General features: G+C 41.1%; 1 protein-coding gene across 3 annotated transcripts; it reads right to left on the reverse strand.

Annotated features, from left to right (window-relative positions):
* On the reverse strand, positions 1 to 27226 carry mindy2 (MINDY lysine 48 deubiquitinase 2). 3 transcript variants are annotated; one of them, XM_037756345.1, is made up of 9 exons: positions 26209 to 27226; positions 23389 to 23446; positions 20824 to 20888; positions 11766 to 11924; positions 10458 to 10560; positions 9180 to 9322; positions 4899 to 5072; positions 3034 to 3237; positions 1 to 1476 (listed from the first exon to the last, which is right to left on the reverse strand). In XM_037756345.1, exons 1-9 carry the CDS (start codon positions 27100 to 27102, stop codon positions 1288 to 1290), a joined length of 1989 nt encoding a protein of 662 aa, XP_037612273.1. In that variant the 5' UTR covers positions 27103 to 27226; the 3' UTR covers positions 1 to 1287. The 3 variants fall into 3 exon arrangements, with proteins under 3 accessions (XP_037612273.1, XP_037612263.1, XP_037612282.1); XM_037756335.1 differs by having other exon boundaries at positions 3028 to 3237; positions 26209 to 27225; XM_037756354.1 differs by lacking the exon at positions 1 to 1476 and having other exon boundaries at positions 3103 to 3237; positions 4881 to 5072; positions 26209 to 27225.
* Positions 27227 to 27544: the final 318 nt, after the last annotated feature.

Below are 27544 nucleotides of genomic sequence, written 5' to 3' on the forward strand. Positions count from 1 at the left end.
AGAGGAGATCATGATAGTGCCTGCACACACACACATACACACTGCGGCTCTTCAGGAAGCTGCAAGAGACTGTGAGAAAGAAAAGGGGCTTTCAGAACCAACATACACTCTTAACTGGGTGCGATCTAACACAAACCTAAACTGCCAAAAGATAATCGTGTCTCTCACAGAAACAACTTCAGATTCAGACAAATTAGCTCAGTTAAAGGACCAGTGTGTAGGATTTGGTGGCATCTAGTGGTGATGTTGCAGATTGCAACCAACTGAGTACCCCTCTGCTCACCCTTCCCCTTATATTCCATTTCTGCAAACAGATCCTCCGAAATGTTACACACTGACCCTTTAAAATCTGCAATGTTAGTGTTTTGTAAAACAGAATCGCATTTAACAACATAAAAGACAAGATGAATTTGTGGCTGAACTAATACAGCGTAAAAGATTTGGCTATTTCCAAATTGAAACTTGTTACATCAGCAATGCTCAGTAAATGAGACATGTATACCTTAGACACCATTATACCACACGTGTACTGCATGAAAACACACACACATTCAAACAGAGCAGAATACAACACTGCCATACTCTGGTAAGGCAAATCTGAACAGGGCAAGCCGTTAATAGTATTGTTCCATAGCTACAGTATCTGGCAGCTAGTGTTTCGGAGGGGACACAAATAGTGTTACACTGATTTCCAACAGGCAATATTATGAGCAAATCCTTCTCAGTTTACAGAAAACAAATTAAAACCTCTCCCAAAAGCTACCTCTTACACAGACACATAAATAAAAATGTGAATCTTGGCATCAACTTAAAAAAAAAAAATGTAGGTCTGTCTATCTTGTAAATATTGATACGTACAAAAAAGCTTATGAACTGCAGTAATGAAAAATGATTTGTTTTTGTAAAAGAACATGGTGAGAGGGTGACATTTCGTTTCTTCAGATTATGTCTTTTGCTATAAAATATACCACCCCGAATAAAGTTGACCCCACATCACAAATATAGTGCACTGTGCAACTTGTAACAAAGTTTGGCCGACTCTATGAAAGATAAGGGGTAGTTGTCGTTGTAGTGTCCCTTCCTCTGAGGATAGAGGATAGCAGGCACCAGTGGTTTGGGAACAGCATATCCTCTGTTAGTCTCGTCTCTCCTCAAAGCGTCTCCTTCCCTTGTTTGTTGTCCAGCGGGGGGGGGTTGCGCGTTGCGTGTCCAGTCCATGGAGAAACCAATGCTGTCCCCTTTTTCCTCACAGATAAGCAAATGCACAAAACACTCACACGCTGTATGTTACAAAATAACACATTTGTCTTTATCCTTCGATTCTTTCTTGGCTTTGCGCTCCCCGCTAGAGGACTGTTTTCCCGGGCTGGGCGTGGCTCCGGCTGCTGCTGCCGTCCCGGCGCCGGCCGCTGCTCCGCCTGCTCCTGCACCTCCCCGGTCCGCCTCGTCTCCCTCCGCGGGCTCCTGCTGGCCCGGCTGCACAAACAGGACCAGAAGAATATAAATACATATTACAAGTGTATATTACAAGCAAAAGCTACTTATTGCTCTGAACTGGAATAAAGTTATGAGCCAAATATTAATGTACATCGCTTTGAGAAGTATTTATGAAGAAATCTGGAAACCATTCAATTTTTATTTAAGACACTGCGATGTTGGGAATCTCCTCATAAATTAGGTATTGGGTCATGTTTGAATATAAATTTAATAGAGCTGCAAAGATGAATCGGTTAGTTGTCAACTATTAAATTAATTGCCAACTATTTTGATATACGATTAATCAGTTTGAGTAATTTTTTAAGAAAAAAAAAAGTATAAATTCTCTGATTCCAGTTTCTTAAATGTGAATATTTTCTGGTTTATTTCCTCCTCTATGACAGTAAACTGAATATCTTTGAGTTGTGGACAAAACAAGATATTTGAGGACGTCATCTTGGGCTTTGGGAAACACTGATGGACATTTTTCCCCATTTTATAGACAAAACAACTAATCGATTAATCGAGGAAATAATCAACAGATTAATCAACAATGAAAATAATCGTTAGTTGCAGCCCTAAAGTGTAATATCATACCTCATAAAGGGTTGAATGCCAGCTCTGTTATTTATGTAGTTTTTACTTTTGTTTTTATTTTTTTGTGGTTGTATATGTCAATGACATTATTCAGGTGTATGTAAAAAGAGGTAAGAAGGATTTAATTTTTTGTTTCCACATTCTGATTTTAATATGCTGTTCAAAAATATGTGATGGAAAAAGGCATGCATATTTGTTGGAAAAATTTATAGTCAAATTATTCATAAGAGGAGAATAAAGTAAAAATGTCAACATACTGGTTGTAACGTTGTTGTCGGAAAAGCCAGTATTTAAATTTAGCATGTTCCCTTAATCTCTGATGACATATCATGGTCATTTTATGATTTATTACAGTAAATATATTACATATTGGTCCTTTAAATATGCAAATGATACATTATCTAATGCTAACCTTTGGTGAATTTAGGAGAAATCTACAGACGCAAATAGACAAAGTGTAGTAAGATAAACACCTAAATGTGTATTTTGGATGTTTTCTTTCCACTAGTCTGAAATAAGACATAATATGGAAGCAAAATAGCCTCAAATCTCAAAATTGGGATGTGTGGCCTTAAAAAAACAGGACTGAAGAGAGAGAGAGAGATATCTTTCAGAAAAGCTAACAAAACCAAGAGCTTCTTAAAAAAGTGCAATACTACATTGGTTCTAATTATGTCATTTATAGAAAGCATGTCATCAGAATACTGTATACCTCACATATCTACAACAAGGAGGTATAATAACTGTTTTAAGTGTCTAAGCAGCTCCAGGCTCAATGCCTGTGCTTTGACCTCACAGTGAAAGGAGGCAGCATTACAAGAATCCCTTTTCATCTTCAATTCCTCCTTTATAGCTCAAACTCTCTGATGCAGACATCCATCTGTCTCATCTTCCCTCTGTGTTACATTAAATGCCCCATATTTGTTCAAAGTCCTACTTCTCCTCCCTCCCCACCTGTGCCTGTGCTGCTGCTGCTGCCGCCGCCGCCACCGCCGCTGCCGCCTGTTCCTGCTCTTGCTCCTGGTAGTACTGGGAGGCTCGTCGGTCCTCCTCCTCCTGAAGCTTTTTCGCCAGCTCTAGGTCACTGATGCCCTCGGGGAGCTGCTCCCACTGTAAGTCCTGGCTTTGCTGCTCCTGCTGCAGCGACAGCGCCATCAGATAGTCCTGACACACATGAACATGCACAAAGAGAAAGACTTGATGATTTATGAGCAAAGCGGTCTCTCTGATGTGCTCGGATTATGCAACTTCCTCAGCCTATACTGCAAACAGACCAATCCACACACAAGCACGGCCGCAATCCACCACCACAATTCCTAACTTGTTAACTGAGCCATTTGTGACGGTCTTCAATCATTTTTCATTTGCTGTACTATCTTCATTATACTTTTTGTAGTAATTAGCTGCGGTGCAGTTTTAAAAAACGTCTTTTATGCTGGCGCTATCACTTGTCACTGACAAAGATACAATTTCCCCTCTGCGATCATTACAAGTTTTCTCCAATCTAAAGCAGAATTGATAATGAGTGCAGAAAATTGCCTGAATGGATTTTTTCCTCACCAACCCCATCTTGGAGATAAGCAAGGAGAATAAAAAGTAATAGCCCCCATGCTCTTGTCTCGTCTGTGTGTGTGGGAGCAAAGGCAGACAATTTGTCAGCGAGCTCTGCGTCTGGACCGCTCTGGCCGACCAATGAGCAGACAGCTGTGAAACCAGCCGGGAGACATAAACCCAACGCATTGGGAGCCGGTGTGGAGACGGTCTGGTACAGCAAAGCATGGATGAGAACGGAGGGGGGCGCCATGCAACCCTGACATGCGCTTTTCAGGCTGTCATGTGTATGTGTGTTTAAAAAGCTGGTATGGATACACTATAACACATCTATTACTGAGAAGCTTCCCTTATTTTCTCCTTTTTTTAGCCTGGGATGATGCACAGCTGGGTTTTTTTTTGTAACTGGTGTTTCCTGAGATTTGATGTCATGTGTTTTGTTTCTTTTAGTCTCTCCTTTCCACCAGTGTTTCTCCAATTTCGGTATAGTAGTACAGTGAAGACCAGTATGACCTTAAGCCAAGTTCACACTACACGACTTTCAATCTGTAATCAGTCTTGTAATCAGGAGTCTTTAAGTCATTGTGGTTTTCACTCTGCATGACTGACTGGAGACAGGAGGTCACACACTACAAGATCTTTCACCGGGAGTAATCCCCGATGAAGTATCCAAACTACATTTTGTCACAAAAACGCAAAAAATACACGGTAAATGACGTGATACCATACGCGAGACACATTGCTGATGTTGTCGTTGGCATGTGTTCACAAATTGGTCTGTTTCCACTGGTTTCCACATTCTTTTTTTTATTATTTATTCCTCAAGGTGCAACAACAACTTTGATCTGTGTTGCAAATGCAACACATACAATAAGTTATTGCGCTCTCCTCTATCTGTCCCTGACAGATCCAGATATTCTAGTCTAGATATCTGGAATGTGTCTGCGAGGTATCGGCTCGCGTCGGGGGGCCTCTCTGCTCGCGTCTTTGAGGAGCTCACACGTGACGCTTGAGCGCAGATGTGCGAGCGGCAAGCCAACGCCGATTTAGCCTCTGATCTCGAGCTTTTGTCTGGAAGCTCCAAAAACTGTCGGGGAGCGGAAAATCAGGGCTAAAGTCCTGCAGTGTGAACTAGGCATTACTGGTCTTAGATTCTGTCATGGCCTTTTGTGGTACACTGATGGTGTGAAAAGCACATCATGATTAAGCACAATCATGGTTTTGGAGTGGATAATTGCTGGTTCTGCTTGTCTTGCCTGCATCAGTGCTCAGACCTGGTCTATCTGATCCTGCTGGCCGCGGTACACTGTCTCTGGATCGGAAGGAGGCCGCAACCGGAACTCGGAATCACAGAAGTTGCCGTCTCCGTCGACGTTGTGCAGACTCTCCCAGACGACCTTCTCCTCTGTCAGGAAACCTTGGTCTGTGACCAGGTGGTACAGCTGGCCCTAGGAAACAACCACACACACGTTACATGCACACATCTCATCAGACATACAGGACTGCGTGGTTTCTACACACCCTCACAATCTGTATGGCTGTTTATCATGTGTGATTGGATGTATATGTACATGTACAAGTGCAGCCGAGTGATTGTAAGAGAACTTAGGCTGCCATCTGAGGGTTATAGGTGACACACACAGCTTTGCTTACATTGGCGACGATAGAGTACTTTTCAAAAAGAAGGTAAGCAGGCTCTATTTCCCCTCCTGCAGATAACAGGAAAGGTCTGTCCAAGCTGCAGTGATATGGCATGCCAGCTGTTTGTAGGGGCTGTTAGAGATGGGACGCAGACCTCTTGAAGGGTCATCCTGATTGGTCTAATCTATTACACATAAATACGGAGCTTTCATCAGTTTGAAGGATATGTTAAGGCAAGTCTGTGCGGCGAACACTACAGGAAAATACTGAGGTGCTTTAGCAGAACGGGAAGAGAAACAGAGAGGAGAGGTTGATGGCAACACTTGATAGGAAGCTATTTTTCTTAATCTACTGCAAATAATTATAAATGTAAAAACTCAATTAAATATTACTCAAAGGCTTTTCCGCAAAAGTCAACTATTCATCAAAGAGTAAGCAAGCAGCTGAACTATTTCTCACTGAACAGCCTGCAGAGAGGCATTTAATTAAAGTTAATTATGTTTAGCTCACAGACAGGATACAGGGCAGTCTGTTCAAGATTGCAAAGGTAGTTTTGCTGATATCTAAATTATATGAACATTAGCAATGAAACAGAAAGAAATCTACCTTTACAGGTTGAGGGTTAAAGGTGCAGTACGTGTGTAGGATCTGGTGGCATCTAGCAGTGAGGTTACAGATTGCAACCAACTGAAATTTCTCACGTGTGCGAAGCGTAGAGAAGAACTACGGTGGCCGATGTGAATCTAGAGCCAGTGTTTGGTTTGTCCTTTCTGGGCTACTGTAGAAACATGGTGGCTGTGTGTTTGAGTACTGTTTCCCATCGTTATGTGTGTTTCCCCACACAGGAAACATCAGCAGAGCGTGGCGGCGGTGGAACCAGTTGTTTTTAATTTCGGCGTCCATGTTAACAGGTTAGAGCAGCCACACTGCCCGCATGAGCAGCGTGGTTCGGCTGCGTCTATTCTAGAGATTCGAGGTCACACCTATTTTTACCATGTGCCGTGCGAGGTTTTAATGTCTGTGTCTGTAGAATTTGTCACAGACATAAAAAAAAGTAAAGATTTATTTTTAAATCAACACCTTCAAGCGTTTTTTCTGAAGACAGAATTCCTTAATTTGTTAACACAAGGCTTTTATTCTGAAATATTTGCAGGACAGTGTTGTAGAACATGGCGTGACTTGCAGGGCTCCATGAATGAATAAAGTCAAAAATAATTGACGTTTATAATGAAATGAAATGGCTATTAAGAAAGGCAAACTCAATGTAAAAAAGAAACGGCTGGCAGCAGCAGAAAAGCTGCCAGCGTGGACACCACACGCGTGAGAGACACAGCAGTTCAGCGAGGCAGCCGCAACGCGCTGCTGATGTGCCCAGTCTGTCCAGAGTGTAATCCTGACTAATGAGGGGGGAGCTATCATTTTAACAGGAAAGGGAAACACTATTCGAGGGGGAAACATTCATTCTAAGGTAACGAAAACACAACGATTCGTATTTTCAGGTGATATACATTAATGAAAACATACTTATTAATATTTTAATCCATTTCTGCCAATAGATCCCCCGAAATGTTACACACTGATCCTTTAAAATTGCAAAGGTAGTTTTGCTGATATCTGCATGAACATTAGCGATGAAACAGAAAGAAAACGACCTTTACGAGGTGGAGGCTTCTGTCAAAAACACCCATTAAAATATTACATAGAAAACACAGTAATTGTCCTATAGGTAGTAGGCCTCAACGCGTTTGTCACTGACTGGAGGGACAGTTCATAACACATCCCGACCTATTTCAGTTGCTGCAATTTCTAAAGTAAGCTCCACACGTGCTTCCTAACCTGACTCGTGCAAATAATGGTGTGACGACCCCTCCACTCCACTAGGCGTCCTGTGTCTTTTTGCTGGTTCTCCTTTGTTTTGCAGGAGAGGAGTTAGTTTGTCAAATAAATGCCTTTTACTATTTTAAAACTCGTCTGGTCTCCCATTTTTGTTGCAACCTTTGAACCGGGTTGTAACAAATGGGGGCTCGTCCTAACTTGTTTGACCCAGTTTAGATTGGTATAGTGCAGTTGGTTCTGCTAGTTGTTAATGCTTGATTGGCAGAGACTGTGGTTTCATGAATGAGATCAGTTGTAGCCTAGTAGGCAAGTGCACCTCATTTTGTAAATTGAGTTGTGCAATCTGGTTGTTTGGGAGACATGGACGAGTGTGGTAAGTAGGCTGTTCTGCTGTTTTTCTGGTAAATGTAAGCAGCTGTATTAGATAACAAGTTGCTGATTTGTTCTGGTGTGTTTGTGTTGTTGAGTTGTGCATGCTGGTGATTTTGTGGCACGGAGTTCTGTTGGTCCTGCAGCCAGTGTTGACATGGGTCGGCAGGTGTGAGCTATCAGCAGTTATTGCAGGGTCCTCCAGTGAGTAACTTTTAGCTTTTGTGGAGTTTCCCTGGGTAGTCATAGCAATGTGGTCCATTTGGGCTCGTTGTTTTTTTTTGTGTTATTTTAGTGTGGTGTGCGGTCAGAGCAGTTGTCTCGGGGACACATCCAGAGCTGTCAGGTGGGTAACCAGCTTGCTGGGGGCCTAACCGAGGCTACGGGTTTAAGTGTTTAAAGAGCCTCCCGCTAATCTGCATGAAGATTAGGAGTCAGTGAGGTAGATTAGTTTGAGATAGGTAGTTTAGGTATGGGGAGACTTCCACATTAGTTTGGGGAGACATTGTCTCTTTTGTGCACTATTTGACCTGGTCAACACGGTCTGTTGGTTCTGTTGGTGCCTTTAGACCAATAGTGTGTGATGGCTGGGGTAGTTGGACCCAGTTATGAGAGTTCTGCACAGCCTGGAGGGTTTCTGGGTAGTTGGACCCAGTTACACTGAAGGTGCTTCATTTGTGAGAACCTGAAGATAGCTGTTGCAGGAGGTTAGTGGTTCATATGGTAGGCAAGTAAGCTTGGCCTGTTAGTTTTGGGAACATAAGCGCTACAGTTCATGCCATGAGTTGGTGTGAGCTTAGTTGTAGTTTGGTTACCTCTTTGTGCTGTGCATCTTGGGACGACTTGGTTGGCTACGAGCCTTTGTTGTAGAGGAACCTTTGGATGCTACTTTTGGGTAGCGCTTATATACGCTCTGTGTGTTTTGGTAGCTGGAGCTTATGGCAAGTCCAGTTCTGTATGTTTTGGAAGCTGGGATTTTGCTGACACTTGCAATCTGTATGTTCACCACCTGGTCTTGCATCTCCATGTATGCGCCAACCCTCTAAAGAACATCTTGCTTTTCAATCTTCTGATTACTGTCTAATCTCTCTGGTCCTCTATCTCTATGCTGTAAATTCTTAAATGCTTCTCCAGGTGTTGGAGTTGCTGGGTTGCAGTGTGGTGATTGGTTGGCTGCCTGAGTGACACACTTCAGAACTGGTCAGTATGAAAGGTTTATTTTTTTTAAATTATCAAGCTATGTAGTTTATTGCATTTTATTAGAACTGTTGTCTGTCGGCATTACCGGTGGGAACACCATTTTTATGAGGGGGGTGTGACGACCCCTCCACTCCACTAGGTGTCCCGTGTGTTTTTGCAGGTTCTCCTTTGTTTTGCAGGAGAGACGGTTGTCAGGCTGATGAGCCACACCTGGACTTGGTGTGGGGGAGATAAAAGCTCTCTACCTTTCAACAGATGTCTCTCTCTACCTTGGCTGGCACACCTATTTTAGTTTTGTTTGCGACAGACAATTTCACACACCCACACATGCCTACATTACTGATTACTGACTTTCCACATTTATTTAGTTATTTATTGTTAGTTTGTCAGATAAATGCCTTTTACTATTTTAAAACTCGTCTGGTCTCCCATTTTTTTGTTGCAACCTTTGAGCTGGGTTATAACAACACTTTCGGGGAAGGTGCTCTCAGTACTTTTGCGGTGTTTACCTTGTATTTGATCATCGTACTGAAGTGGTTATTCCTGAAGAAGACACAGAGCTCTCCCTCCTGTACGGTGGATGTGAGCTCACATAAGCCGTGGTACGTAAGCTGAGTGGCTGTGCTGCTCAGAAACTGCTCTGCCACGATGCCTGGGGGCGAGAGAAGGGGAGGAAGAAACATACAGGAAAACAAAGAAGGAGAGATTGAATTTGAGCAAATGCAGAAACATGGACCCTTGCTTGATACTTTATCGTATCTTTGTTTATGCTTTTAGTCGGTGTATTTTGCAGAATATACAGACATTAAAAATCAACTTGAAATTGAGTAACTATGAGTAACTTAAGTAGTGATGAAGATAATTGGTTATTTAGGAATGAGCATAACTCTCATATGTACACTTGTAAATGAATTCCACAGACCACTGGATGAGTCATCCGCACTACAATCAAGCAATCCTTACTCATTCATCGGTCACTATTTGGAAAGCATGCTGGAAACGCTGCTGTAATGTCTGTAGTAGCTATTTGAACATTGTGACTCATTCTGTAACTATAGTGAACTCAATATACGCTGAGAAGGCAGATGGTGAGTGACATCTGTAAGACTGAGCGGCATTCAATGGGGAGCAAACACAGTGTGATAATCAAACAGACAGAAAACGGTCTATACCCCAGAACGAGCCACAACTTTTAGAGACTGGCGGAAAAGAACTATTGAATACTTCCTAGGAAATATTTCTGCTACAAATGCAGAAATACAACAGAAAGGAGTGAATCCCACGTATCAATATCATCATCGACTAAAGGTTTTGATGTGTCGACTTGGCAGCAGACCAGCTGACAACTACTCAGGAAGCTCAGTGTTGAATGAGCAAATATATTTTTAGTGGAGATGTTACTGGCAGCTGGTGGGAAAAGTGTGAGCTGTGTGGAAGTAGGTCATTTGATGTCATGTATGTCCTGGTTTCATTTGAACTTGGTCTGTGGTTTTGTGCAGAATGTGTTTGCACTGGACTGCCCAGTGAACATATCTCATGTAATGAATGGGCCACTGAACTAATGTCACGATGCACAGTTGTTGTTGTGCTTGCTAGATATGAAACTAAGAGTCAAAATTGAAAGAAAGAGGATTTTATTTAGATCAAAATGTTAATCTCTTTTTGCTCAGGATTATTTTACTTTAATTTATTCCCCAAAATGCATGACTGTGTTTCTTTTTGTCCACTTCCAGGTACACAGGGGGGGTGGAGAAGAGATGAGGTCAGACAGGTCAGAAAGCGCTCACCTTCCCCTGCCAGCTCGCTGTTGTCGGACTGTTTGCAGGATATTATCTTCTCTACCAGCTGGTTGTAGCTGCAGTTGCCCACTGCCTTGACAATGTCATGCATCTGCAATCAAAAAACAACAAAAACTGTGGGAGAGAACATTCACCAAGCTTTGATGCTGTTTTACTAAAAGCCACGGTAAATTTATACAAAGTTTATAACCGAGACAAACATTCTGCAGACGAGGGCTTAATACTTAAACTACTACCACTGTGTAAACTTGATCCCTTTTTTGGTACAGTTAACTATCATAATTTAGGGTGGTGTGAACGCTGTCATTTGAATTTCTGCTTCCAAGAGAGCTCTTGAGCTGTTGGTTTGTGCGGCAACGCAAACCAGATGAACCAGTACTGTGTAGTAATAGATATGACATGAATTTAAGAGCTAAATTAAATGTATGCAACCCATCTGTTGACTGTGGGAACTGTCAAGGAAGTGGTCTCCTGTATAATTATCCAAAATAATTTGGTAACCATGATAACATGTACGATTGGCGGTTAAGTGAGCAAAATGTAGAGATCACACTTTTATAACAACTGCTGTATCCACCCCGTATGGTGCAAGACGTCAGGGTTTCGTCCTGTTTCTAGCTTTATGAGGCACATTAAAGCCGAGTATAGCTCAGTCCTGTGGGTTCATGTAGCACTGATGATGCAGGATGATGAAGGGTTTCAGTGTGTATGACTTCATCATTACACCTCTTGGTTTGTTTGTAGTACGATACAAAACAGACAAAAGCAAGAAGGCAATTATGAACCGAACGGCTCCTTCTTCCTGGAATAATGTACAGAAGGACCTGAAATTGTCAGAGCTGATTACTGGGGGGGGGGAATTGAAGTCCATTTTAAATGACCGAGAAAATAGCACTCTTAGTCAATGTGATTGCTCTTAAATTGACCAGTTTTATGCATTATAACTGTTTTTGTATTGCATACTAACTGGATATTGTGCTCATTCACTTGTAGTGTGTGACAGTTGTCTGCTTTCATTGTGTTTATTGTAATAACAATGTTTGTGCTGCCCTCTTGGCCAGGTCGCTCTTGAAAAAGAGATTTTAATCTCAACGTGACTTTCCCCTGGTTATATAAAGGATAGATATACTATAAGTGTGAAAACGACCTCAGACAAACTGCAAGAATTGGCAGGTAGAATATATTTCATTACAATTTGAAAGAGGCGTGTCGAGGATAGAGAGGAGGGCAATAAAACACATTTGTTTCTGGGAGGTAGAGAGAAATAGCAGTGATGATGAGTAAGGTCCATCTCACCTGGGGGTCCACCAGCCAGCCGTGGTAGAGAGGGATGTCAAGCAGATCAAACACAATGCATTCTGGGGTGTACTCGAAGACTCGCACCCCTGTGAACTTCACGTTCACATCCAGACCTGTCTGCAGCTTGTGCAACACCGCCATGGCATCGCTCATGTTCTGGGAAACAAAGAGAACAACGGGTCATTTCTGAGGTTTGAACAAACAAATCTCTTAGAAAAAGACATACAGTATTTGCTTGTGTAGTGTACACATTATATAAAACCAAAAGCTGAGTCCAATCCAGCTGTTTTCATGAGCTGTCTTTATCTGTTACGTTATTCCTGGTTGTCTGCACACAGTCAGCAGAACTCGAGCTAACAGGGATTGATTTTTCTACCTCTACAAGAAGCCATTAGCTGCCACTTATTCATGTACAATACAAAAAAAACAAAGCTTCCACACATGTGTTTTGTCAAATAATCCTGCTTTAGAGTTACTTCACTGTAACTTAATTGAGTGTTTTCATATTTACTGCACTTACTAGGTTTTGCTCTGCTTACTGTCAATCAACCACAGAAAGAAATGGAAGTCGCTGCCAGGAAACCGTTTAATATTACATTTCTGAGTAAGCTATCAGGCTCATCATTATGAGACATGATGTTTTCCTTTGATAATATTACCACGGGGTGGACAAAATATCACAATCACTTGACGATATCATGCAATCCACTAGCCCTGCAATAAACACAACCTCTTTTTTTCATTTTATTTTTGGTGCATTTCTGACTTTATTTCTGATAGCGGACAGTAGAGACATGACAGGAAATGAGGAGGGATGACATGCAACAAGATGGTCATAAATTAAGGTTTTAGCTGCAAAAGGAAAACAACCAATCAGAGCCGAGCTGTAGCCTGTCATCTCTGAGCAGCTGTCACTCACAAACTTCGACCAAACGGTCAAACTAGGCAGCGCTGATCAAATATAAATCAATATTCTGTTACTTTAATGCCTATTCCTCTCCTCAAATGTTTTCAGAAACATCTTGTAGTGTACTGTTTAGCTGTAAAATGAGAAAGATTGTGACCCGGCAGCCATGTTGAGATCTGTTGAAATACCAAGCACCGCCCACCAGCCGGAGCACAGCCAATAGGAACGCTCTCTCTCTGAAATGACCTGTGATTGGCCGAAGTCTCCCGTCACGGGCTAGATTATTTAAAGCCTGAAAACAGAGCCATGAGGAGGTGCAGAAGTCTAGTTTTCTCTCAGAACACTTGAATTACAATATGCTGAAAGGTTGTTATGGAAATTTTGCTCAATGATTTTGCTCAGTGCCCATTTTTAATACTTTCTCAACATTATTATGTTACAGTTAACAAACCACTACAGAGTTCATCCTACAGCTTCGATCTCACCGGCACCTTTAGTGTGGGCCATAATTAGTTAAGAAGGTCAGTAAACCATCTCAACAAAACAATTATAAATTTAGGTAAAATGGATGGGTAGCACACATGATATTCACTTCTTTTGGGAACTTTAAATGGTTTTAACTAGAGACATTGTCGTGTCTCTTTGTCCAGATGATGGGAGATGACTCACTGTGGCAGAAGGTATGTATTGACATCACTTTTTCACATGATACCACCAGCACCCTTCATTATGAACAAAGTAAAGACCATCAGAGTCTACAATAGGGTAGCAACTAATGATTATTTTCATTGAAAACTCATGTCTGCCTACATCCTAATGAGCTCTGAGAGCAGCCACAGGCTCACCTGTGCCTAGTTAACTCTGAACAAGGCACAGTTGAGCCCAATCAGCACACAATCAGAGCTCCTATAAGTAGGAGGGGAGGAGAAGAATATTCTCTGTTTGCCCTGAATGCTACCAGCCAGATCTGATCCCCTGCCTTCATCAAGTGCGTCATCTAAAGACTTTGCTTTAATAATTAAGATTACATTGTAAAGTAAATGCTTGTGCAATGCTGCTGTGTTGATGTCATGCATCTTCCTTGTTTGTGTATTGATGCAGACACCACTTGATGAGGTTAAAGGGGAAACTCATCTGTGAATAAAACCCTTTTTGGTGGAATTTCCTGGCTCTCTCTCCCTGATTCTGGCTGCCTCACATCCATTGTCTAAATGTCTAGAGTCTCCAGTCCTCGCTAGAGATGCACTGATCTGACTTTTTCAGTCCCGATAGCGATATTTGGGCTTTGGGTATCAGGCGATACCGAGTACCGATCCGATACCAGTGTTTAATTAATATGCTATATGCCTCACTGTGTGGAAGTGACTGGGATCATTCTTTTATGTGTAAGGCAACATCAGGCTGGACTTAATCATTACTTTCTTAATTTTGTAAAACCAAATGTACATAGATATAAATTTAGTGAATTGTTATATATTATTGACAGTTTCGATCCGGCTTGGATCTTCAGGTCAAAATGTTTGAAAAAGTGTTAACCACACCCATCAAACACTTTTTCAAACCTTTTGACCTGACAAAGATCCAAGCAGGAGCAAAACGTAGTCAATACAAATATTGTGACATGGAGTAGTGTGCAGGCGTTTCCTTTTTCTTTACTGACGCTGTTCTGATAGCCTTATGTGATGTGCATATAATTAATCTTCAACTTATTTATTAATAAAATAACAACCTGGCAAAAATTCTTCAAAATTAACAGGAATTACAATTCAAGTATAAACCTTTTTAATGCAGCAACAAATTGGTCAAAACTGTGTATAATGTATATAGTATGTAAACATTGAATTGATCGGAACCAGTCACCGATATCCGATCCAGCCATTTGAGTTGGTATCTGTCTGATATCTGATCCGGTGTCAATGCATCCCTAGCCCTCGCCACTTTGGTCACCTTAACAATCAGTGTTTCCCAAAGCAAAGATGACGTCCTCAAATGTCTTGTTTCAAAAGACATTCAGTTAACTATCATGGAGGAGTATATTAAACCAGACAATCTTCACATTTAAGAAGCTGGAATCAGAATTTTTACTTTTACTAAAACAGATTAATCGATTATCAAAATAGTAGGCAATTAATTTAATAGTTGACAACTAATTGATTAATCGCTGTAGTCTACAATGCTATGTGCGAGACAGTCGATCTGTGGACATAGAAATGTAGACAGAAATCAAGCTGACGTATATAAAGTAGAGTTACACAAAACAAAGCCTGAAGGCATGGAGACGCTGGGGGCAGGTTTACGGTCTTATCTCAAACCCAGAACACAACGTGGTGTAAAAAGAGCTGTTCGGGTTTAATTCAGCAAAACTGTCCTGGAAAAATCAGCCTGGTCAAAATGGTTGGCAGCTTGAAGTACTACTGTGTGCTTGCTTTGTTAATGTTACACAGACCCTGAAAGTATTGCTTCACCTTGCTTCACGTCTCCTTGGCCTTCAGCAATATGTAAGAACTTCTGTCTCAATTCTCTAAATCTGTGCCGCTGATTCCTTAACAGCTTTTTATCACCTTACCAGTGTTTTCTGTATGTGTTACCCAGCTGAAAGCACACTGTGCAGATGCTGATTGTTGCAATTGTGATTTTCCCTAAAACATTATCCAATTTACAGAAATATCCTACTTCATGTTTTTCTTTTTTAAAGCAGCTTTTAAGCCCTCAAGAAGAAGAATGGCATCAACAATTGCAGAGTGTTTACGAGTTTCATTAAAAATAAATCTATCACTCTGTTCCTGTGGGTTTTAATTGGATTTGTCTTCTCCGGTATTCATGTGGCCTAAACGGAGCTGAGAAAAATACCTCTCCGTGCTGCTTTTTTGCTTTTAACACTGATAAGAAAACATCAGAACTTAGTTTTGTGAGGTTTGACTTTGAAATTATTCTCTGGTTGTAGAGGAAAGGATTTTAAAAACTGCTAAAAATATACATATGTAGAAAGAAATTCCTTTATTTCAGTGACCGATCTGTTTCCACTCCATTCATCCTTTTAATTATGAGTGAAGATCAGCAGACCAACCGTTTACTGCGCTGTGTGACCACTAGAGACTTTACATACACATCATATGTATGCCGTATATGATGCATGTATGCATCCACACACCTGAGAACCCAACCAAACGGACTAATTCTTGCATGAAGTCTCCGAGCGATGTTTCCCAGCTGGCTCTAAACCTCTGCTGTCATTTGAGTCTGGGATCAAGATAAGCCGTGCAGCTGAGCCCTACAGCTCTGTTATTACGGGTGTGTAGTTGTGAGAGATTTCCATTTGATTTCAACTCTTTCACCATAAACTACTAGAGGTGGTAGAGACATGAGAAAAATGACCTGAAAGCAAAGCCAGTTGCTCAACAGATACCAGAACAGCACAAACCTGAGTCTACAAACTGCAGATTTATTTGCCGTTAACCAGCTTTGAAACATGGCTGAATACGAAAATATATTTAAACCTTACAAAATGAGTTATAGGAGTGTTTATTTTATAAGTGCGACGAGTTTTGTCTGGTGTAAATTATAACATTGGAACACAATTCAATGCACTACACATCAATTAGATCATTTTATACATAATAATGTTAACATTCTGATTAATATCATTAGGGCTGCAAACTAACGATTATTTTCGTTGTCGATTAATCTGTCTTATTTTCTTGATTAATCGATAAGGTGTTTGGTTTATAAAATGGTGGAAAAATATTGCTCAGTGTTTTCCAAAGTCCAAGATGACGTCCTCAAATGTCTTGTTTTGTCCACAACTCAAAGATATTCAGTTTACTGTCATAGAGGAGTAAAGAAACCAGAAAATATTCACATTTAAGAAGCTGGAATCAGAGAAATTGGACTTTTTTTATTTTAAAATTATTCAAACCGATTAATTATCAAAATAGTTGGTGATTAATTTATCAGTTGACAACTAATCAATTAATTGTTTTAACTTAATGCCACTTAATATCATTAATTTCAACTACAGTATCGACTAGCTTGCTTTGACACACTTTTGGTGAAATGGTAAAAAAAAATCTATTTTGAACGTGACTTTATTTTCCATGATGTATTGCAATCCTCTTGTGAGTGTGTACGCATAATGAAATGTCACATGCAAAAACGTTCAAGTGAACTGTTTCAAACACTGTGCGGACTGTTTTTCAGTTTACAGTAGAGCTACTGTACATCTCATGAACGGTGAGCTCCTCCAGCTTTGATGCAGAGAGCTGAGGTGAAAAGCCTTCAGCTGGCCCATCTGAGTGTGTGTGGATTAGGACGCTTATGAGCAGCAGTGAGGGCAGGATTAGCAGCGCTGTGTAATGGACCACATCTCTTCACTTTAGGGCAGAGGGCTCCGGCAGCAGATGAGCGCTGCTTAGAGATCAGATGATTAGCAAAGCATCACTTGCATTCATCTGTGCTTGTGTCGGATGCACTTCCACCCTTGGCACAGTAATCTGCTGAGGCCTTTCTCTATTTTTACTTTCACTCTTTTTCAGCCCAGGTGTTTAAGGAAAAGGCCTCTCTGATCAATTCTGTGTTTACTTTCACCCAAAATTCATCTAAAAAACAAAGTCCTGAGTAATTAACTGGTAGTTGACAGATTATGGCATTAACATGCCAAGATGAGGGATTTGGTTCCAAAGCTTTCATTTCTTAACATGAGAGTCCCAGTTGATAATGGATGTGTGGCAGTTAAAACCTGCAGCCAATAAATAATTAAAAACAAGATTATTGGGAGAATGAGTCATTTTCCTTGTGCTGCATTTGGAGGTTAAAACCAAAACTTTTCTTGTGAGTGTTTTTGGTTGAGAATACATAGTATGGTTGATATAATGCGCTCAATTTTGTTATTGCTGAATAAACTAAATGATTTTGTTAGGGAATGCAACTGACAGATCTTTGTCATGTGCGTGCATATTGATTCAAACTTTATGAGTCTGTCTGCATTCATGTAGATCTATAAAAATATACACATCAGATCCATGAACCTAAAAAAACATGTCAATCACTGGAGCACAAAGTAAATCATTACATAACGCCATGACCCAACAGTGGGAGCTGTAAATAATGAACAGTTTACAAGACTGTAATGTCCCACAAACAATGTGGGTCACACTTTTATGAGTCCTGGCACACATCAGCAGCTGTCACTGCTCTACATTTCTCTTGGATGAGCTAGAGATTATGTTTTTCAGCCTGTTTACACACATAAGGAGGACAGAACACCTCAACATATGAGCTTCATAAAGATACATACTTATAGAGCTGCAACGTTTAATTGATTAATCTATTATCGGTTTCAGTGGTTGTTTTTTAAAGATGTGAAATTCTCTGATTCCAGCTTCTTAAATGTGAATATATTCTGGTTTCTTTCCTCCTCTATGACAGTAAACTGAATATCTGAGTTATGGACAAAACAAGACATTTGAGGATGTCATCTTGGGCTTTGGGAAACACTGATCGACATCTTTCACCATTTTCTGACATTTTATAAACCAAACAACTAATTGATTAATCGAGAACATAATCGACAGATAAATCGTCAATGAAAATAATCGTTAGTTGCAGCCCTAAAATGTAATATAATACCTCATAAGGGGTGAAATGCTGGCTCTGTTATTTATGTAGTTTTCACGTTTTCTTTTATTTCTTTATTTTTTGTATATGTCACTGACATTATTTAGGTGTATGTAAAAAGAGGTAAGATGAAAGTAGAAAGAAAGTGAGGGATGGGTTTTAACTTTTTGTTTACATACTGATTTTTATATGCTGTTCAAAAATATGTGATGGAAAAAGGCATGCATATTTGTTGGAAAAATGTATAGTAAAGAAATTCTTAAGGGGAGACACCACAGGGGACTAAGGTAAAAATGGCAACATGCTGGTTGTAACGTTGTTGTTGGAAAAGCCAGTATTTAAATTGATCATGTTCCCTTAATCTCTGATGACATGTCATGGTCATTTTATGATTTATTACAGTAAATATATTACATATTGGTCCTTTAAATATGCAAATGAGACATTATCTAATGCTAACCTTTGGTGAATTTAGGAGAAATCTACAGACGCAAATAGACAAAGTGTAGTAAAATAAACACCTAAATGTGTATTTTGGATGTTTTCCTCGTATCGACAATGAAAATAATCGTTAGTTGCAGCCCTTCTTGCTCGTGCAGTGGAGCTATTGTAATGGATTGCATCGAATTGTACATGTGTACCTAACAAACTGATAACCCTGCGTATAACTTAATCTCTGATCTTATAATTAGATGGATCCTGCTTGAATTAAATCAGTGTCCGACACCACGACCTGTACTGCTAGCACAGCCTCTCCCTTTACTCCTCTTATGAGCTTTCAAACCATTTCTTTGTCTTTAACATCACCATCAGCAATTTCTCATCATGTTTTCGTCTCACTTAATGTCTCTGATTACGCAATTAGAGATAGATTCTTGCTCAGAAGGCCTTTTAATATGATTACCAGGGCGTCTACCAAACAATTATGTATGAAAAATTAGCATTCATCATCAAACAGGCTGGGGTTAGTAGAGTCATGCTTTCTGAATGCCATGTTGGGATTTCATCTGCTTTACTCAGAACAACAGAGAGGTTTAAGAAACATTTATGAACACAAGGCCCACTAGTGTGAATGACACCAAATTAAAACAAAAGAGGCTTCTTAAACATGATAACCCATTTCCTCCAGTGGCTGAACAGTCATCATGGATAAATAGCCGGGTCCACTGAGCCAAAAGCAGAGCAAAACTACACTCTCACTTCCACAGCTCCTCCGAGTAAATATTTAACAATAGCTAAAGAGCAGCCGTGCAAGTGCTATTTTAATCCTCATACGCTCCCGTGGCAGATGATGTTTTCTAAGCTGAATTTATAAATAGAACTAACTCTGTTATGAACTCATACAGCTCTTTTCAAAGTCCAGGTGGCTTCAGTTTTGAGTATTTTATAACGATCCAATAAGCAAATGAAAGCACATCTCTCCAAGATATAAAGAAGAGGACACCTTTTGTTTGACGTGCACATAAACACACGTCTCAGATCCCAAAGCCCAGCCCACTGTAGTCTCAGACATGAGGACACCCACATGCAGAAGGGCTCTCAGGCCAGTGTCTAGGATTAGACTGCCATAATAACTATGCAACACAAACTCTCACCACTCCCTTACTTTAACCGTGCATGCTCGGGCCACCACTGATTTATTTAAGAGGTTGTATTTCAGCTCAACTTAAATTTAGAAAGACCGTTGCAGCGAGCTTCTTACGAGGAGACTGCACATTATTTTTTTCTCCTCTTTGAATGAGGGACAAGTGTGGCTTCAAATCATTCACAGATGTGCTGGTGCTCTGCCACGCAAGAGGAGGAGGAGGAGGAGGAGGAGGAGGAGGAGAGGCAGGGCCGCTCCCACACCGTAGGCAGGCAGTGGAGATGGGAGGAAGCAGGGGAGCTGGAGCTCCATCTCCAAGTGCCACTCTCTCACACGCACACGCACACGCACACGCACACGCACACGCACACACACAGCCTCAGTAATAGCCCAGAGCTGAACCCAGCCATGCGTCTCTAAGCATTCACAGCCATGTGAAACAACATAATCTGACACTCCTGACCCATGTTGTTCCCTGGGCCCCTGCAAGACACAGTTTATGTAATCTATAGAGCAGTGAAAAAAAAAGAAGCTAAGCTGCAGTTTTATGTGGTTTGTAATCAACCCGATGCTTATTTCCATATTATGAAACATCCGCTGACCTTCCCCGCTACCTCGATGCAAATGTGCAAAACCTGCTTTAGTGTAAGCACGCAGCTACTTGAACGCACATCAGAGCGCCTCACTTTGTATACTGTGGTGAAAATACATCAATGACGACGGCAAGGAACAGCTGAGGTATTTTGAGTGTGTCGGTGAGACAGAGTGAGAGCTCAACTTGCACAATTATGGTTTCAACGCAGAGAGGAAGAGAGAAGGGAGTTCATCCCAAAAGCCCCGCGCTCCTTAAGTACCATGAACAGTCAGCAGCTTACTAATGCACACACATAAGCAAAAACACATGCCTGTTTAATAATAATGATATCCCGCGGTGATTAGCCAGACCTTACCTGCTCATAGTTTAGCCGCTGAGCCTCTGATATCTCTTTAGGCTTGGTTTCCAGGATGTAGTCTCCTGCAGAGTGACAGAGGGAAAGAGATGTTGACTCGACAGCAGAGCAAAACAATCCCCCACCTTGACTGATTATCACAATGGCTTCATAGCTCAAGCGTTTGTATAGAAGGTGACAGATGTTTTGAGATGTTTTAAAGAGCCGTTGGGACGGTTTAGCACCGGCCAGCTGTTTGCAAAGAGAAGGCTGTGCCAAACATGAAGCATCGGTTGAGTCCCTGTCCGCTGCGGTGTCACCTGAGAGCTCTGTAGCAGAGATCAGCGCTACAAACATGCTGCAGAAAACCAAATCTAGACTTTACACTATATCAGACGTAGGTGGTTATTTCTCTGACCACGACACCTCAAGCCACATGTTTGTTTTCGTTGTAGTTTGCCTTTCTGTTAAATAGTATATTGCTTATACAATTGTTTAGTTCCATTTGTTTTTTAGAAACATTTGCAGTAGCGATAAACAGCGATATCAATCTGAGAATAACTAATAATAATGAATAATGTTGTGGGATTATTCCTTATTTCATGGGCTATTTGGGGATTTATACATTACTATTACATATATACATACATACATATATATATTAAAAAAACAAAGCATTCGAATATTGATTTGGAGGTTGAATACCATGGCAACAGTCGAAGCTTCGAAACATTTGAGTCAGCCCTAATTTTCAGCATTTCACATTGATTCAACAGCAAAGGAAGTCGTGCAAATATATTCTTGTTATTGCGTGTTAAAGTTGTATTGCAGTCCTTACTTTTAAAACTCTTGTGAGTGTTTTTCAAAACGCTTCAGAGAATCATTAATTTATTAGGAACAGGCCAGAGTGCCATGCTGCACTGTCAACACATACTTTTCCTGAGTAGTGCTCAGAGGAATGCCATCGACCTCTTGTCATCCACAGCTACATTAAGTAAAAACAGCCACACATGGAGAAAAAAAACATTGTCATGTGTAATTTGCTCAAGTGAATATAATGAATGGAGTATATCCAGGGGGGGAAAATAGCCTTTTAAGCTATTATTTTGTCATTTGTGCTTTATAATTGTAATGACTGACCTAAAAAGGCACGATGACTTCTCCATGTGCAGGCTGTGAGAAATAACTGTCCAATCCATAACTAGCCTATCTATGCACAAAATACAGTTAATGTGACCAAAGTAAAGACTTGTTTAGCTCTATTAATTAGAGCACAAAGTGATAGTCAGGCTCATAGACGATTTGCAGCTGCGTTCTGCAACATTTGAACTTAAGTTTTACAAGGTGTTCGGACTGAACAAGAGACTAACTGCTGGTTGCAGTTTAAAAAACATGTCTGGCTTGATTTCCATGCAGTCGCCCTACATGAAGATTTTAGTGCAAGTTGAGATTTTTTCAAGCAAGGGGGCCAGCCAGCGGAGTGGTTTTACTACAGCAAGTCCATGCCAGGGAAAACCCGCCGCCACTGCTCTGTACTCCAGTGAACTGTGGACTCATTCAACTCTGGTCCTCTTGTTAATATCTGTATCCATCTGCCTCTATGAATCACTGGCTATGCTACACTGCGACAACCCACTTTAAACACCACATCTGAACTTCATCAACCATCATCACCCTTGGTGTTTGTGTCTGTGTGTTGCCGAATTTAGAAGTCATCCAGCAGCACCTGAACATGATACAAGATGTGAACAACTTTGTGTGCGCGGTAATTACATGCAAGCACAAGGTGAACTCATCCTCCCAAATACAACACAAGTGGGCACATTCGGAGAGAAAGAAATGCACACAGTGATGCGAAAATTCCTTCATTATTTCACTGTGATTTATGGAGATGAGAGCACAGTTTGAGCCATGAACACAAACAAGTTCAACAATCACAGTAAGGGGGTTAACATCTACCATAAAAGAGTTCACATACAGTGCTGTGATGTGGATTATTTCAGTCTGCTCGTGGCAGGTGGATACTGAAGGCCCTGACAGAGCTGAGAGGAGACACTACTAGCTCTACCTCTAAAGACCCCCTGCTGTAATCAGACTCTCTACTTTGATATTGTAGAGTAATTTTAGTTATGAAGGGCAGGACACAGCCAGATGGAAGAGATAGCTCCGGTTTCCGAAGATTTAATCACGGGGGATTCCCCTGTTCTGGTCTCTTCCTCTGTTGACTCTGGAATATATATATCTCTGACCTCTCAAATTTGAGAGGACGCGAAATACAAGAATGTTTACTAGGAGTGTTGAAACTCAGAGCCAGTGGCTTTACGGGCTATTTTGTTTACAAGTGCGGACTCTGTTAAAGCAGGTCAACATATTAGTAATGAAGTAAGCTACTTTATACATTTGTTATCTTCTGCAAAGATATAACATTATTGTAAATGTAAAGCCAGGTGAAAAAAAAGCAGAAGAGGACCATATTCACTGAAATATCATGGCTTAATATCATCATTATTGCATTTTCCCCCTTTGATCAATGACGTGCCATCAACTTGATCTTGTGTAATAGGTTTAATAGCTACAACCACTCACCAAGATACTCCATCAGCTGCTCAACAGTTATAATTTCCATCATAGGTGGCATCTTAACCTGCAACAGAGAGACATAGACACCCATCATTCATTCATTCAGTACAAATTTATCAAAACAAAGCACTGCAACAAAAACTAAAGATCGTATTGATAACATTTTTATGTAGACAAATATATATTTTTTAAATAATACATCTACAGAGCCTTTAGAAAGGTGCTGAATAAAAGTATGGCTTTTCCTGAAAAAAATTATGACTGTGAATTAATTGTTTAAAAAATGTTGGCAGGTCCAAAATAAATGTTTTGGTTTATCTCTGTGGAAGATATCTGACGTTCAGTTCCCACTTCTTACAAGGCTTGTGAGCCAACAGAGTGCTACAGGAATGAATCCTCAAATCTGGAAATGAGTTAGTACTTCTGGTTCCCTCGTCTCGGGGTTTTTTGAATGGGTTTTCAGTTAGATGCCTGAAATAAGGTCTGTGGTCAACACAAGCTTAAGAGATTTTAACGTTTTGTTCTACGACATAAAATACATCAATAAATATCCCACTCGTGAACTCTGAAGCCTTTATGTGTCTTTAAAAAAGGCAGTTGCTAACAAGTGGCTAAATGAGATTACTACACGTCATCACACCGACTCGTCCGCCATTACGGCCTTGTGGTGTATACTCGCACTCATGCGTGGTGTAGTTCGTTTATAGCCTAACGTTAGCTTTTTACTTCTGCCGATAGTATTCACACTTCACAAAATCATAAAAGTGGTGTTCATTTGTGGAGATTATCTTGCTGAACAAAATGTGTATGTATCATAAACGTGTGTTTACCACAGAGTTTATTTTCTGCAATAATCCAAAACCTAATGGAAAAATCCCATTGGCTTTTTGCCGAGGGAACCAGTGCGATGCTAACTTCCTGGTTGTCGTCAAGGCCTATGGAAAGGAGGCAGGGTCACCAATGCGTCATATCTTTGGGGGTATAACACATGCCCAGTAAAATCTGACCTGCACTCGCCGAAATTGAGACAATCGCAACGCATGACTGCAGCTTCAGATACACTGCACGTGTGTTATACCCCACACCTCAAGACCAATGTCCGCCCGTGACCCAGCCTCCTTTCCATAGGCCTTGGTTGTCCTACAAAAATACGTCATCCCTGCAGCACTCTACACTTTACTGACGTTGGTATCACGTGGTATCTCTGGGTCGTCAGTTAGCGTGGAAAAATGGATAAATGGCTGAGATTGACGCCAAGTGCCTGGCAACAGCTTGTTTTGAAGTAAATGCAATGAAACGGGAGAGGGAGAATGTGACTAGTGTAGTATCTAGTATCAGTAGACTAGTTTCTAGTGGATGAATGAAATCAATGCACCTTTCCCTAAAAAAAAACAGGACAAAAATATTTACAGTTGGGACCCATGTGTTACAGTTTGTAAAACACCACATTATGTCAACATTCAACATGCACTGACATGTTGATATAAATTGAAACCTAATGCTAACATATCTTGACTAGTGATGTGTCGGTCGCGAACGAGCCGGCTCAAAGAACCGGCTCTTTTAAGTGAACGATGGTAGCCGGCTCCCGTCCGAGAGACGTTTTTTTTTTTTATTACTATCGATTCAAGGCAGAACGATAGGATGATTTTCTCTGCGCCACGTGCACTCCATGCACTGACTGTGACTGATGGTTGTGTTAATGACATCCGTGCGACCAATCAGGTAATGAGAGACAAGGATCAAACCATCGAGCAGGGAGGGGCGGCGGTGGGCAGCGCGCAGGTACAGAGCAGGAGGGGGAGAGAAAGAGAGAGGAGTGTGATGTGCGGAAACGAAGCAGCATGTAAAATGATGGTATTCTGGAAATTATAAGGTTTAGTATAATTATATTGAATAATTTAAGTGATATATGTGCACACATACTAATCATAGGTCAAAACAGTGCTAAATTTGGCTGACTTATAAAAGGCAGAAGTGGTAAAACGATGAGCCGTTCGGGAGCCGAAAGAGCCGGCTCTTCTTGGTGAGCTGAGCCAAATGATGTGGCTCACTAAAAAGAGCCAGAATACCCATCACTAATCTTGACAGAAATGAGTTTTCAGACAGGAAGTGCTGAGGGATAGAGGATGACTTAGACTGATGGATGTAGTGTTAGATGTGGTATGTTAACCATTAGCACATCTAAATGTTAAATTAACGACAAATTTCCCATTGAAATTATATACTAACTGCTGACAGAGCTTACAATATTACACTTAAATACACACTTAAATAGGCTACTCTATCAAAAAGTAAGCACAACAGTATAGATGAAATATACTTAGACTTTTCTGTATACTTGTCAGTAAAAGCCAAGTACACTTAGACTTTTCAAGACTAAAAAGTAAACTGAAAGCATGCACTCTTATATTAAGTTTAGAAGAAATAGCACACTTGAATAAACTTCTATTTGGCAAGGGTGTTCATTGTTTGTATTTTTCCCCCTAGTTTATTGCCCTTATTGGGGGGAAAGAAGTAGCTTTTAATTGCCTAAATGTATATAGGCCTAATATGTAAACATAACTACAAACAGTATAACCAGTCAGCTGTTTCTAATCAAACTCTAATTGTAACATACTATGTAAACATACAAAATTGTGTATAAAAGCTGGAGTTCCCAATGAAAGAATCACTACCAGCTTAATCTTTCAATATATTTTATAGATTAAATATATACTGTATATTTATACTATTGTAGCCTATACATATATTGCTATCAGAGCTCACAATATGTGTGTCTACTTGTAGGTATATAATCAAGTTTCTATTGATCTACTGATTTACCTTCCATGCCAGCAGCAGCACATTCATAATGGCCAGTAACGGACATGGTCCGTTCTCGTTCTGGGTGATGATCGGCGTGTTCTCCTCCCTCCACTTGATCCACTTGATGTGGTAGATGGACTGGCCCTGGCCCTGTGCGGCGGCCCGGTCCTTAGCGCAGCCAGTCTTTGTCCCATCAGCCCCGTACTCGCCCTGCAGCAGGGCCAGGGCCAGTCCTCTGTCCTCCGGTCCGGTCTCGCTGTTCAGGTCTGAGCTGGGACAGGAGTTGAGGTTGGAGAAGGACTCCAGTGAATCCATGCTGCGGGACTCTCCGCCGAGGCTGGCATCGGGGTCACTCCCACTCGGCAATCCCTCCGAGGAGGTGTGATTGTCCGGACACAGATGAGTCGGTTTGGCAAGTTTTGGTGCTTCACTTTCTCCACCAGCTCTCACCTCAGCGGTGCTCTCCTTACCGGCAGGTGAAGACACACCACCGGGTGTGTTGTTTACTAACTTTGAGGCGCCACCCTCGCTATCTCCTGCAGCCAGCACCGAGTCATCATGACCCATCCCGTTACTGATCCCGCTGCTCGTCTTGGTGGTGTCCTTCTTCTTCTTCTTGTCCTCCTGCTGCACCAGGACTTCCATCACTTCTCCCACCACACACTTCCCGGCACTAGAGCTGACATTACCGGCGCTGCTTGGAGCAGTAACGTTCACGGTGCTGCTGTTATTACAACTAACGTTCACCGTTAAAGTGCCGAGAGGAGGCGGCTCACTACTCGGGCATTTCTCGGCTGCTCCTTTCACTACTCCTCCTCCGACTACAGCCGTACCGTCGCACATCTCTGTCGCTATCGTGGCACACAAAGAGCTGCCGTCGGTGTCTCGATGCAGGTTCGCATTTTTCTCCATTTCGAGATGTTTGTAACAGGCTGTCGACAGATATTTTTTTAGCTCAGTTGCAGCAGCAGCAGCTTCAGTCCCAGAGACGCCATGACAACTCCGAGAGTGACGTCATCAGAATGAATTGCTTTCAGGCCAAGCAAAGAGGGGAGGGGGGGGGGGGGGGGCGGTTAGGCGGTGGTGCATTCAAGTGAGCTCGTATTCTTCTGATTCTAAAAGTTTATCAATTTCAATTAAATTTACTTTATTGATCATGACTGTCAGGTGAACAATATTTGCCAAAGCGTCAACTCAATAATAAATAAAATTTTTAAAAAAGAGCAAAATAAAAACAAAAAGATATATATACATATATACAAATTACAATATATAGATATTTAAAAAGAACATGCATGTACATGGAAGAAAACAATAAAGAAGTAATTAATGATTGTTGTGTCAATAAAACAAA

Source organism: Sebastes umbrosus, chromosome 2, assembly GCF_015220745.1.
Source record: "Sebastes umbrosus isolate fSebUmb1 chromosome 2, fSebUmb1.pri, whole genome shotgun sequence".
NCBI lineage: Eukaryota > Metazoa > Chordata > Actinopteri > Perciformes > Sebastidae > Sebastes > Sebastes umbrosus.